Source organism: Typopeltis vanoorti, chromosome 24 (assembly GCF_054136105.1).
Source record: "Typopeltis vanoorti isolate ZY-2024b chromosome 24, IOZ_Tvanoo_1.0, whole genome shotgun sequence".
NCBI classification, from domain to species: domain Eukaryota; kingdom Metazoa; phylum Arthropoda; class Arachnida; order Uropygi; family Thelyphonidae; genus Typopeltis; species Typopeltis vanoorti.
The window spans coordinates 56,749,039-56,763,830 of record NC_143572.1 but is presented as its reverse complement, the minus strand read 5'-3'; the positions used below and the strand labels follow the sequence as shown (position 1 = coordinate 56,763,830).

The following is a 14,792-nucleotide window of genomic DNA, read 5'->3' as shown; positions in this document are numbered from 1 at the left end:
TTGCTGCCCAGGGCAGTCCCTGAATTTGCCGCCCCTCTCAATACACACCAAAAATACTACAAAATGTTAAAATGACGTATAGGGAAATAAATTAAAACACTATGTTTATTTTTGAAGTAAAACTTTAATTTCAACATTCTAAACTGTTATTTTTCTTGCTTTTCTGTTAGAAAAATCATCGATGACATTGGAGAAGTCTAGTTCATAGTAATGTAGGTAATTCTTAATCAAATTTTATTTTAAAAAACTCCTCTCACAACTAGCAACACTTACAGCAATTGTGAAAAAAATTCGCAGTAGTATTACAATATTTGGAACTGAGTTCTCGAGACTGTTGCCCCCCCCCTCCACACCCCCCCCCCTCTAGCTATGCCACTGGGGTAGCTGCTGGACAGATATCAAAAAGTGTTATAAGGAGGCCAGAATCGAAGCAAAAACAGGTGACTAGTAGTGCGCCACAAGGTTCAGTGCTGAGACCATTGCTGTTTAATTTGTAAATAAATGATATAGGAAATAACCTGAAAGGAAATTTTCAGTTGTTTGTTGATTATGCAAAATTAGGTAGAGTGTTAATCAAAGCAATGTGGAGAGCTTGCAGGATGATTTAAATAGGCTGTCAGTATGGAGAAAAGTTAATGGGTGTCAGTTTAATGTCAAGAAATGTAAAGTTATGCATTTTGGGATAAACAAATTACAAGCTGTGTGTCACACTGATGGCACTGTACTCCAGGAAATAGATGAAGCTAGAGATTTAGAGGTGGTGATAGACAGAAAGTTATAGTTTAGAGGACATAAGTTGCTAAGGTAGCCCATAAGATTACTTGACCACTAAAGAACACATTAATATGTAGAGATAAGGAAGTTGTTATTCCTCTTCATGAGGCCTTGATACAGCTACAACTGGATATCTGTGCTCAAGTCTGGTCTCCTGAGTTTCTTGGGGATGAGGAAGCAGTGGAAAGGATGATTCAGAGTCGAGTGACCAAGATGGTGAGTGGCCTGTGGAATGTTCTCTATGAGGATAGACTGAAGGTATGTGGATTGTCGAAGTTGGTTGATAGGAGAAAAAGAGGGGATATGAGAGAAACATTTAAGCTGCTTAAAGGGTTTTATAGGATAGATACAGGGGAAATGTTTCGGCACTTGGCTAGAGGGGACCAGAACAAGGGGTCATCCCTGGAAGTTGAATAAAGGTGTGGTTAGTAGGATGTGAGGACTAGATTTTTTTTTTTTTTTTTTGCTTGGAAAGTTGTGAATGAGTGAATGGATTGCCAGAGTCAGTTGTGAGTGCTTTATTTGTTAATGAATTCAAGGAGAGGTATGATAGATTGTGTGGATAGATCGAGTCTCCTGTGATGAGTCCTTTGACTCCATGGAGGTACCCAAATAATAATAAACCATCATTTGTTATACAATGGGGCCAAAATATTTTTAATATTTTACAGACATTTTTTGTTTAAAAATTATTTAACTTCCTATTTTTTGGTCAACTTCCATGTCTCTGATTCATATAATAATATGGCCTTAGCATTGCTATTGAAGATCTTTATTTTGATTTTATTATGATATTTCAAAAATTTCCATATATTATTTAATTTTTTGAAAGCAGTGTTAGCTTTTGTCAGTTTTTGCATTATATCCCTGTTAGTTCTAACTTCAGTATCTGCATTTGCCACCAAGTATGTAAAATTCTTAACTTCTACAACATGCTGATTGATTTTATTTCTTTGTGGCATTTGCTGTTTAGTTTAAGACCTGTTGTTTTAGTCATATTTATTTTAAGACAAACCATTTCATTGTTTATACAAGTCTTACAATATTGTTTATATATCATTGTATTTTGATGATATCAAGACTATGTCATCAAAATAATCTAGATCTCCTGTGACATAGGATTTCATTTAATTCTGCTTCTTGCACATGTAACCTAAAAAATAAACCAGACTAAATTAAACAATGTCTCTCATAGATTTCTTTCATTATTCTAACATGTTTGTCAGGAATTCCATAACTTAATAATTAACAACTGGATAATCTCCTGCGACCTTAAATCATTCCTAAAACATTAATATATAAATGAAGAGTAGTGGCCCAAGCACAGAGCCCTGAAACATACCACTAGTCACCCTCATTTGCCTTGATTCTACCCCACAATATCATATCACCAGCTTCATATCTATTCCCATATGCTCCAACTTATATAATAGTTTTCCATGCAGTATTTTCTCAAATGCCTTTGCAAAGTCCAGAAGTATTATGGTGTAGCCATAATCTTTATCCAATTCTACTGTCACTTTATTATAAAATGTGAATAAATGACTAATGCAGCCAATAGCAACACCAACATCCTCTGACTGAAAAAAAAAAAAAAAATTTTGATTTAAATCTATCTATTTAATCTTCTGCAAAACAGAACCAGCTAGAGAACATGCATTAATGGATAGATTAATACATGGAAGACTATGAAACAGCATTAATCATCTTATTACCATAATTATGCTTGTAAGAAGCTATGTTGCTATTTTTTAATGTGCATCCAATCCATGAAACATTATAAAGGTACATGAGGGTTAGATAATCTGGAAACTCTACTCTAGACTAAAACAGTGAATTTTTTTTTCAAATCACTTCACAGACCTCCGATGATGAAATTCATCTGCTACCTAAAGACATTCACAAACATCCATTCCCACAGTGGGATTCAAACTCACGACCGAGTGACTGGAGAGTGGAAGCACTATCCACTTAGTCTACCAGGCATTACTTGTCTGTTACTTGGTTATAAGCCCAACGGAAGAAGATATGGGATGGAATGTTACAAGACTTATCCTTTACTTACAATGTATATGTTAATACAAGTCATTTATAAATGTGTTTAAGAAATACAGAAAAGCCTCCCTCCAGATTCCAAATATCATATATTAAATCCCTCTTCATAATATGACTACTTGATCCTTGTTTAATCATGAAAAGTAGTTAAACACACAAAAACAAAACTTCAAGAATACTTAGCAGTGTGGGAAATCATCACTGACATTTAATACACATAACTGATTTCTTTCTATGAAGGAAAGAAGTATTAAACCTTAATAATAAATTATAATAAATTTAGTTTAATCCTTTATCCAAGTATAAGCAAACAAAGTCTGCGCCTGAAGTATCTTCAGGACTGAGGCAACTCGTGGTAAAGGTGGACTAAGCTCTCATCACTTGTCTTAGTATCTCCCATAATGCAAAGTACATCTCCTTGCAGACATGTATAACGCTATGCATTAAGGGAAGGGCCACTACCCAGACTGGTTTTGACCTTTATTGAAGTCTTGTCAGTGGGAACCAGACCCAGAGGTGGTGATACTTAGGTGGAAGTAATGGAGAAGTCATATTTACCTATACAAGTTGCCAAAAGGTGTCTCACCTTTTTTTAAAAAAAAAAATTCCAATGGTATTAAACCTGATTATCAAAATTGGAGTTGTTAATGTCAGCTCTTTACTTTATGTAGACAATGTTATACTTCTAAATAAATCCAGTACAAGTCTGCAAGATTCCCTGACTAAATTGAATAACTGTTGTAAAAGATATGGTATGAAGGTCATCAGTAACAAGACAAAGACAATGAAAATAGGCAGAAGCATTGAAAATATCAACTGCATTGTGAATGAAGAACCTATAGAACAAGTAAAACATTTCGGCTACTTAGACACAATTTTTAGTGAAAATGGTAAATTAAATATGGAAATAGACAACAGAATCAATAAAGTTGGTATGGTAGGAAGTCAAATGAATAAATTTATATGGAATAAGAGAGAAATTAGTCAAAACAATAAATCAGCTGTTTACAAGACAGTGTTCAAACAATTTTAACTTATGGATCTGAGAACTGGGTTAGAAATAAAACTTTTGAAAGACTAGAGACTGCAGATATGACAGTCCTGAGAAAGATTAGGGGCATGAACATCAATGGCAATATCATATTAAAAACAGGATATTAGGAAAGAACTTGACATTGTTAGCATCCAGGAATGGATTAACAAAGCTAATCTCAGGTAGTATGGTCATTTAAACAGAATGGAAGAGGAAAGATTAGCAAAATAAGTTCTCTGCCAGGTTGGCAGGAAAAAAAACCAGAGGAAGACCAAGATATAGGTGGACTGATATGATAAAAAGTGCTTCAGAAGATAGAAATATAAGATCTGATAATGTTAGAGTCTTGACAGGTAACAGATTGATTTGGAGCGTCGCCGTAGTACGTGGCGGTGAATTTGAGCTGTGCAGAAAAAAGTGATTTTTAATCGGTGAATAGTCCGCTTTTTTCCCCATTTTTGGGAGCTAAATTGTTTCTCTGAATACGAGTGTACTTCAATGGTTGTTTTTTGGAAGTTAGTTGCTGTCGCGATATAATATATTTTGGTACCGTCGGAATCGAACGCGTAACGGTGGAAGACAAAATGAAGCTAAGTTACTGTATTTAGTTATATTTCATTTTATTTAATTATATTTAGTACTTAAATATTCTGATGTTTGTACTTTTTTTTCCTCTTATTTATTAATTTAATAATTATTAAAGATTACGCTACTCAGCAGTAAGGAATGATGGTGGATTCAGCAGCAGTCACAAGTGGCGTAATGCCAAGTCCTCCGCCATTTAAGAATTCAATTATTAGCAATATCATAAGGGACTTTGTGGCATGCAGTACTTGCGGCATGTATGCATCTTGGGAATTACATATGTGGCTTGTTAAAGAGAGTGGAGAGCGTATGTGTGCAAAATGCAGGCAGTTGGAGGAAATAAGTACATTAGATATATCAATATCCGACTTTGTTGCTCCAGGAACGGGGAATGAATGTAGGAAGACAAGTAGTGTGATAGGAGAGAATGAGAAAATAATAGTTGATAGTGTGGAAGTTGTGAGTGACTGTGAAAGTTTAGGAGATGGTTTTGTTTGGGAGAGTGAATTTAGATTAAGAGTGACTGACCTGCAGAGGGAGATAGATGAGTTTGAAAGAGGAGGTGGAATGTCTTGTGAATGAGAGCAGAAGTATGAAAGATAAGATTAGGAGAATGGAAGAGATAAATGCAAGGTGAATCAGAGTAGGAGAGAGAGAGAATTTAGGGAGTATGAGTGAGAGGTATGGGGGTGCTAGAAGAGGAGAGAATGGAAACAGTAGAAGAGAGGGAATGAGAGAGAGGTATGGGAATGCTAGCAGACGAGAGGATGGAAACAGTAGGAGAGACGGAATGAGAGAGAGATATGGAAGTGCTAGAAGAGGAGAGAATGGAAACGGTAGGAGAGATGGAATGAGAGAGAGGTATGGGAATGCTAGAAGACGAGAGGATGGAAACAGTAGTAGGAGAGACAGAATGAGAGAGGGATATGGAAGTGCTAGAAGTGGAGAAAATGGAAACAGTAGGAGAGAGGGAATGAGAGAGATGTATGGGAGTGCTGGAAGAGGAGAGAATGGAAACAGCAGAAGAGAGAGGTATGGGAATGAAAGAAGAGGAGAGAATGGAAACAATAGGAGCGAGGGAATGGTAAGAGGTATAATGTATGGCGACTCAATGATCCGTAGTGTTCAAGATAGGATGCGTGAGGAGTGTTTGCCAGGAGGAAAAATAGAAAGGGTGTTTTTTTTTTTTTTTTTTTTTAAATAACGAAACCTGTGGTGCGTTCATAATTAGAAGAAACACACGTATAAACCACAGTGAAAATTATTTAATTGTAAATATTTCATCCTAAGTATCTTAGGACATCATCAGTACAGTATTTAAACAAAAATTAGGAATAACATACAGTTAGGGTGCATGATTACAATGGAATCTCATGAAAACGTGCATAACGTGCTAAAGTAGTACAAAAAAAAAAAAAAAAAAAAAAAAAAAAAACGTTAATTATTTAACACAGTTTTGTATGATAATTTCACATACTTTAGGAATAGTAAGAACGTCGTAGCGGTTTAGGTTTGGTCTGTGTAGTAGGGCTTCAGAACTTTCTTTGTATAAACGTTCATGTTTAAATATAGATCTATGTAAAAGTTTAGCCTTTTCCCAATGGATCCTATGGTTTGGATTTTCAATTCCGTATTGAGAGAGGCCAGATTATTGCGGTTTAAAGAGATGAATGTGGTCTTGATGTTCCGAGATGCATTTCTGAACAGACCTACCTGTCTGTCCAAAGTAAGATAATTTGCATGAGCATGGAATCTCATAAACACCAGGTAACATCAAGGGTGAGAATTTGTCCTTAGGAGAAGGTAATAAGTTGTAAATTTGGTTGATAGGTTTGTAAGTAGTGGCAAAATTGTATTTCTTCATAATTTTAGAAAGACGTTCTGAGATGCCTTTAACGTATGGTATGGGAATCCTATGCACTTCTTCCTGTCTGGTTTGATGTATGCAGAAGTGACTGATGATTTTTTGAGTTGTTTTGGGATTATATCCATTTAGGATGGCTGTATTTTTGATAACTTCTAATTCCTGGTTTAAAGATTCTTGAGAGGAGCAGAATTTGTGTGCTCTGGAAACTAGTGATTTAATAATGCCAGATTTCTGAGATGGATGATGAGCAGAAGAATTGTGAATGTAGTGACCTGAGAATGTAGGCTTGCGAAAGACGGAAGTGGCGATGGAACAGTCTTCTTTTCTTTTGATGTGTAAATCCAAAAAAGAGATACCCTGTGGAGATTCTTTTTCTAACGTAAAGTTGATGCGATGATGAAGAAGGTTAATTTTATCTAGAAACAGTTGTAATTCAGGTTCGGGATGATTCCATACTGCAAATACATCATCGACATATCTTAGCCAAATTTTTGGTTTGGGTTCAAAAGTGAATATTTTTTCCTCAAGGTGTTCTAGAAACAAATTTGCTAGGTTTGGTGATAAAGGAGATCCCATTGCTGTTCCTTCCTCTTGCTTGTAAATTTGACCTTTCCAGGTGAAGTAACTTGATGCAATAACAAACTTGAACAATTCAACTATATCAGACGGAAATTTTTGAGTTAGTAATTCTATTGTTTCTTTATGGGGAATGTTAGTGAAGAGGGAGACAATGTCGAAGCTGATTAACAAGTCAGTTTTTGATAGTTGAATGTCTTAGGAAGGACCTCCCTCGATGAGTCTTTTGACTCCTTGGAGGCCTGAATAATAATAATAATAATAATAAATTGTAGATAGGAAGTTCATAATGATGTAAATTTTTCATGTAGTACTATCATATTCTGTACACCCCTTGAGGGTATATGTCAGGAAATTGATGATGATGACTGATTTTTTTCTTTGCTTGGTTAGCTACTATTATCAACAGTTGATCTTGATCAAGTTTACTCAGGATTTTAAATTATTATACCAATTATCTACACACCGCCACTTTTTTTTTTACTTAGTTTTATAAAATAACAAAAAACTACAAAACAATGCAAAAATAACCACAGTCTTTTGTTACATTATTATTATTACATAACACTTCCAGGGAGTCCAAAGACTCATCGAGGGAGGGAGGGTACCTACTCTACAACTCACCATCTCCACCACCTCACCAGCCTCAATTACCTTTATCATCTATACCAACACCACCACTAGTATTTTCACAAACAAACATTCATGCCCACAGGAGGATGTGAACTCGCAGCCTTTTGACTGGAGAGCAGATACACTAACCACTCGGCCAACCATGCCTGCAAGGTAGCGATTCTCTTTAATGGCTGCTGTGCAAATTTATAAACCTAATAAAAAATAATAATTCCAAATTTCATATGTGAATATACTTTAAAGCAGGACTTGCTGAGTAAAGGAGAATCCAATGTAGTCTCAAGAATGACTATTTGTCTAGGCAGTACATGATATCAAAGCATTAATCACAAACAAGATGACATTTTATCAGATAGCATGAATGTGTCTGTTCATTTTAATGACTTTATGCAACTTTTTTTTTCTTTTGAACATCAAAACTCTAAAAAATAAAGTGATGTAAATGAGAACAGCAGTGCAAAAAAGACTTCTATAAACAATGACTTCATTCTAGTTAGTTTTAATTCAAAAGCATAGAAAAGTAACTTGATCATTAAGCACATCTCATTTAATCAACTGACTAGTGAACTAAATTAGTTGTTTTTAACTATGTTTTAAGAAACGTGTACTACAGAAACCAAAATATGAAACATGTAGACACAAGAAGATTTGTAACTAATGTATATAAACAATACATATTATGTTTCAATCTGAAAAAGTTAGATCATTTTCAATAAAAACTGAAAATTCACAAAAGTAGAACATCAGTGGATTTCTCTCATGAAATTCATTGCTGTTGTTTTGTTATTCTGCATTTTGGAATTGTCATTTATGCTGAAGATGACCTGTAAGTTTCAGATCAAATATTTGTTTATACATATTAGCAATAAATCTCCTTGTGTCTAAGTGGTTCATATTTTGATTTTTAACTAATTAAAAATTATAAAGCAATCTAAAATGTAAATATATCTGTGTGTTCATATAGTTATACAAATGATTTGTTTTTCACTCACTACTATGGTGATTAAAAATTTCAAACCTATTTTATTAAACTGCTTACTAAATAATCATTCAGTTTTACTCTGTGTAAATGTAAACCTATGTTTATGCTAAACATTTGGTTTCTATCTCCCTCCCCACTAATCAACACACACACACACACACACACACACACACACACACACACACACACACACACACACACACACACACACACACACACACACACACACACAAAACAGGTGGAGAACATCTCATTGACACTTCATAATTCAAAACATACCAGTCCCTGTATACCTGAATGATGGTTACAACTTAAGTATTAAAAAAAAAAAAAAGTATATTATACCTTGCTTGCTAAAATAATGAAACTATCTGTTCCTGATTCAGGACCCCTTAAAATGAAGCCTTCTTTGGTGATACCACTCTGACTGCTTGATGTGCTAACCTATAATGAAGAACAAATTGCAGATTATAAACTAATTGAAACAAGTTATTTTTTTTAGTTCACTATATAATTAGATTTCATTTTGCTAAACAAATGTGCACACAACAAAAACAGCGCTAGTTATATCATTTGTGCATTTTGACAAACAAAAACGTAATTATGTTATGTCATTCACAAAACTCAGCAATGCAATTCACTAAGAAACATAAAACACAAAATAAAAGATCTGGTGTTTAAATATTGAATATTATTTATTTGATATTGAATATTAAATATTTATATCATAAAGGTTTAACAGAAAGGACAGAAGAAATGCAAACTACTATCTCTGAAAAATAATGTACCATGAGCATTGTATTCCGCATCTAAAGGGCCGCGACATACGTGTCAGCAGTAAAGGGCTCAATAGTAAAGTACTATTTTGTGTAATAATTGGTGATATTGCATTTTAGTATAATATTGTTTATTTTTGATAGCTTAGTGTACCTTGCATGACTGTTGCTTTGTGGATTTGTTAGTCACTTTATTTTTTATTGAATTTTGACCTGAACAGAACAATGTGGCAGTACAAATGAGATCTGCATGCTGTGGGGCACAAAGATCAAATGCTATTAACGACGCTGACTTTTCAAAAATGGTTCATGCAGCTGGCATGAAAAAAAAAAAAAAATATATATATATATATATATATATATATATATACATACACATACACATTCAGGATATGACAATCAAGGAAAAGAAGGAGTAGCCATGGTATTCAACACAAAATACAAGGCTCATCTTCTTGAATGGCAGGCAGTGTCAAGTAGAGTGATTTGGGCGAATATCAGAATGGGGAACTGGACAATGAGAGTTATTTGTGCCTATGGTCACACAGAAGGCTCTACTAAGGTAGAAGTGGGGGAATTTTTTGAGGCTCTAGAGAAAGCTACTGACACAATGAAAAAGGAAAAGTTTTTTTGTTGGGGATCTAAATAGCAGAGTAGGAAGTGATTGTCAGACATAAAAAATGTTTTGGGAAAATTTGGAGAAAAGAGCAAAGCTAATAATAATGGCAAATACCTGTTGGATTTCTGCTCAGGACATGGATTGGTTATTACTAACAACATGTTCCAACATAAAAATGTGCACAAATTCACATGGAGAGAAGAGGCAAGGAATAGGCAAGCAAATGGGGATGTGAGTTCAATGTTACAAAATGTAAGGTTTTAAAATTTGGAAAACAAAGATGGGATGCAGAATTTATGCTTGGTGAGAATATATTGTTGGAAGTAGAGGAAATAAGAGATCTGGGGGCGATAGTGGATAAGGATCTAAAATTTAGGGGACACATCGCCAAAATTGTGAAGACAACACAAAGACTTTTGGGAATGATGCGGAGGACACTGACGTGTAGAAGTAGGGAGATTCTTGTTCCATTGTATAAGGCTTTGATTAGGCCACATATGGATTATTGTGCCCAGATTTGGTAACCGGGTTTTCAGAAGGATGAAGAGATGTTGGAAAGGGTGCAAAGGCGACTGACTAAGGTAGTTTCTGACCTCTGGAATGTTGAGTATGAGGAAAGATTGAGAAGATGTAATTTGCAGAGTCTAGTGGAGAGAAGGAAGACGGGAGATATGATAGAGACCTACAAGTTGGTAAGTGGTTGTTATAAGATCAATGGTGGAGAAGTTCTACAGAGAATAGTGGGAGATCAGGGGAGAACCAGAGGTCATCCCTGGAAACTGTATAAAGAAGGTGTGAGTAGGGGAGTGAAAGGCAGGTTTTTTTCGTGCAGAGTTGTGAATGATTGGAATTCCTTGACTGAGAGTGTGGTGTCTGTAAGGAGTTTGAGTGTGTTTAAGACACGGTATGATGAGATGTGTGTGTGTGATAAAATGACCTCCCAGATGAGTCTGACTCCATGAGGTCTTGTTTAATAATAATAAGAAGAAGAAGTCTCATTGACTATGTCATTGTTGATAGTGATGTTTTCTCCTTGGTGCAAGACACCGGAGTGTACAAAGGATTTGAAATTGGAAGTGATCACTATTTAGTCTTGAGCAGGATAAAATTTAATTTCATATTGAAAAGAATGACATGTAAGAAAGTATTAAAGTGAATAAAAGTTGAGCAGCTCTCAGATGTGAACTGTAGACTAAAATACACAAAGATTATTGAAAAAAAAATGAAAGAGTTTCAGAACAGGAACCAAACCTTGGAGAATCAGTGACAAGCCTTGAAGAAAACCCTGACTGATTCAGCTATAGAAGCATGTGGTGAAGTTGTCTGCAAGGATAGAAAAATTAAAACTCCATGGTGGACACAGGAAGTTAAAGAGGCAGTAAAGGAAAAGAAGAAAGCTTATCAAAAGTTCCTGGCAAATAAGTCACCCTGTGCTCTTAGAGAATACAGAGACAAATGTAAGAAAGCTAAACAGTGTGTAAAACTAGCTAAACAAAAGTCATTGGAAGACTTTGGCAAGAACACAGAAAATAAATATCAAGAAGGTGGCAAAATATTCTGGAGGTTGTTGAAGAAGCTTAGGAATGGAGGAAAGAGTGCTGTAAAAGGAGTTAGAGATGATAAAGGTGACATGAAAATGGGAGAAAAAGATATCCTTGAAGTATGGAGTAATTACTTTGAAAATCTGTTAAATGAAACAAGCAGTGATGACAGCACAGTGATAAAAAACACTGACCAGGTATGCAGTCAGGAATACATATCTATACTTGAAGTAGAAAAAGCCATCAAACGCCTAAAATGTGGAAAGGCAGCAGGAGTAGATGATATTCGTCCAGAAATGCTGAAGTATGGTGGTATAAAAGTCTTACAGTGGCTGCACTGCATAGTTCAGAATGCCTGGACAGAGGGACGAATTCCTGATGATTGGAGTAGAGCTCTCATAGTACCGATATATATAAAAAGGGAAATAAAACTGAATGTGAGAATTACAGAGGTATATCCCTGCTGAGTGTTCCTGGTAAGATACTTGAGAAACAGCTGAGAAGAATTGTGAAAGAAAAGCTTGGTGAAGAACAAGCTGGATTCAGGTCAAATAGAGGCTGTCAGGATCAGATCTTCACTTTACGACAAATAGTCGAGAAATCATGGGAATATAACAAAGACCTGTTATATTTTGTTAAGTTTTGTCAATTTGGAAAAGGCATATGACAAGGTGCGTGCCTAGAGAAAAACTATTCAATACGCTACAGTTATATGGTGTCAATGGGGCATTATATCAAGCAACACTTAGTCTTTATTTGAGTTGTAAGTCAGCAGTTAGAGTTGAAGGAAGTACAGGAAGGTGGTTTAATGTTAAATCTGGGGTGAGACAAGGATGTACATTATCCCCTCTGTTATTCATTATCTATATGAATCACATTATGAAGGAAAGTGATATTAAACATGATATCAAAATTGGATATGTTAATGTCAGCTCTTTGCTTTATGCAGATGATGATAAACTTCTAAATAAATCTTCTACAAGTCCGCAAGATTCTCTGACTAAATTGAATAGCTATTGTAATAGATATGGTATGAAGGTCGACAATAAAAAGACAAAGACAATGGAAATAGGCAGAATCATTGAAAATGTCAACTGTGTTGTGGATGGAGAACCTGTGGAAAAAGTAAAACATTTCAGCAACTTAGGCACGATTTTTAGTGAAGATGGTAAATTAAATATGGAAATAGACAACAGAATCAACAAAGCTGGTATGGTAGGAAGTCAATTGAATAAATTCATATGGAATAAGAGAGAAATTAGTAGGAACACTAAATTAGCTGTATACAAGTGTTCAAACCAGTTTTAACTTTTGGATCTGAGAGCTGGGTCAGAAGTAAAACACTTGATCAAAGACTAGAGTCTGCAGATATGAGTCCTGAGAAAGATTAGAGGTATGAACAGATGGCATCAATGGCAATATCATATTAAAAACGAGGATATTAGGAAAGAACTTGACATTTTCAGCATCCAGGAATGCGTTAGCAGAGCTAATCTCAGGTGGTATGGTCACTTAATCAGAATGGGCAAGGAAGATTAGCAAAACAAGTGTTCTCTGCCAAGTTGGCAGGAAAACGACCAGAAGAAGACCAAGATATAGGTGGATTGATACGGTACAAAGTGCCTTAGATGATAGAAATATAAGATCTGATAATGTTAAGAGTCTTGGGAAGTAACAGACTGATTTGGAGGAAAATTGTAGATAGGAAGTTAGTAATGATGTAAATTTTTCATGTAGTACTATCATATCCTGTACACCCGTTGAGGGTACATGGCAGGAATTTGATGATGATGATATATATATATATACATACTAGGGGGGTACGCCCCCTGGCTCCTACAGCACCCAACCCCCTGGGTTCTGTACTGGTAAGCCAGTTCTCCTTGAATTTTGAAGACTCGAAAGGGGGTTCCCCCCGGGTGCCTACAGCGCCCAGGCAGGGTGGAACCATCTTTCGAGTCTTCAAAAGGAAGTTAATAAATAATAAAAAGTAGCACAATAAAAAATCAAGCTGATGTTGGGAGTTTGCAAGATGATTTAAATAAACTGGCAAAATGGGCAAAAAGGTAATGGATGTGAATTCAATGTGGAAAAATGTAAAATTATGCATTTTGGGATTAAAAGATTACCAGCTGTGTACCACATTGATGGAACAGTACTCCTAGAGATTGATGAGGCTAGAGACTTGGGGGTGGTGGATAGGAAGATGAAGCTCAGAGGGCACATTGCTAAGGATTACTTGGTTATTGAGGAACACACTAACAACCAGAGATAAAGAGGTTATTATTCCCCTTTATAAGGCGTTGATACTTCCACGTTTGGATTACTGTGCTCAAGTTTGGGTACCTGGATTCCTTGGAGATGAGGAGGTTGTGGAGAGAGTTCAGAGGAGAGTAACTAAGTTGGTGAATGATGTAAAAAATGCTCCCTATATTGATAGATCGTGGATTGCAGAGATTGATTGATAGGCAGAGAAGAGGAGATATGATAGAAACATTTAAATTACTAAAAGGTTTTTATAAGATTGATACAAGGGAAATATTTTAGCTGTGTGATAATGATGGAAGAACAAGAGGTCATCCCTGGAAATTAAGGAAAAGTGTGGTGAACAAGGTGTGAGAACTAGATCTTTTCCTTGGAAGGTGGTGAATGAGTGGAATGCATTGTCTGACTTCATCTGCAAATAAATTTTAGAAGAGGTACGATAGATATTGTTTTGATAGTTTGGGTCTCCATGATGAGTCTGCTGACTTTATGGAGATACCCGTAATAATAATAATAATAATAATAATATTTAATATTTATGGAACTACAAAAATACAACAAAATAAAATATACTCCATACAAAACCAAATAAAAAAACCAAATAAAACAACTAAAATCCGTATGAAATATAAATTATAAATTTTTATTTCATTTAGTATTTTTTTTCAGGAAATATGATTTCAAAAAATATAAATGTCCACTGAACGATTACTTAATCTTGTTCTTATTCCAGATACAAAATTGCCTGAAATAGAAAATACTTTCTCACTAGCTACTGAACTTGGTTTTATCATTTTCAGGGCATCAAATAATAAATCTAAATTCTTTGTTTTTTTATTGATTGCTTCGAATACTGAAAATTTGGCCTTCATTGTCTTCGGATTTGATATTATTTTTTCAGGTTCCTCAAGAAACCTATGAATTGATTGTTCCATGGCTGCTTTTAGAGAATTGCCCTGCTTAATAGTTTCTTGTTCTCTGATATAATCATCATCGGAATCTATTTACAAGCAAGAATTTGGATATATTTTGGACAATATTTTTCCAGATAACTTAATAATATTGAGTTTTGAAGCTAGTGGAAAT

General features: G+C 35.1%; 1 protein-coding gene across 1 annotated transcript in view; it reads right to left on the bottom strand.

Annotated features, from left to right (window-relative positions):
• Ziz (dedicator of cytokinesis protein Ziz) overlaps positions 1–14,792 on the bottom strand; it is an 826,359-nt gene that overhangs the window by 657,844 nt on the left and 153,723 nt on the right. The window contains exon 5 of the mRNA XM_090414187.1: positions 8,851–8,949. Within this exon, the coding sequence (XP_090270313.1) occupies positions 8,851–8,949 (99 nt within the window). The remainder of the gene's footprint in view (positions 1–8,850; positions 8,950–14,792) is intronic.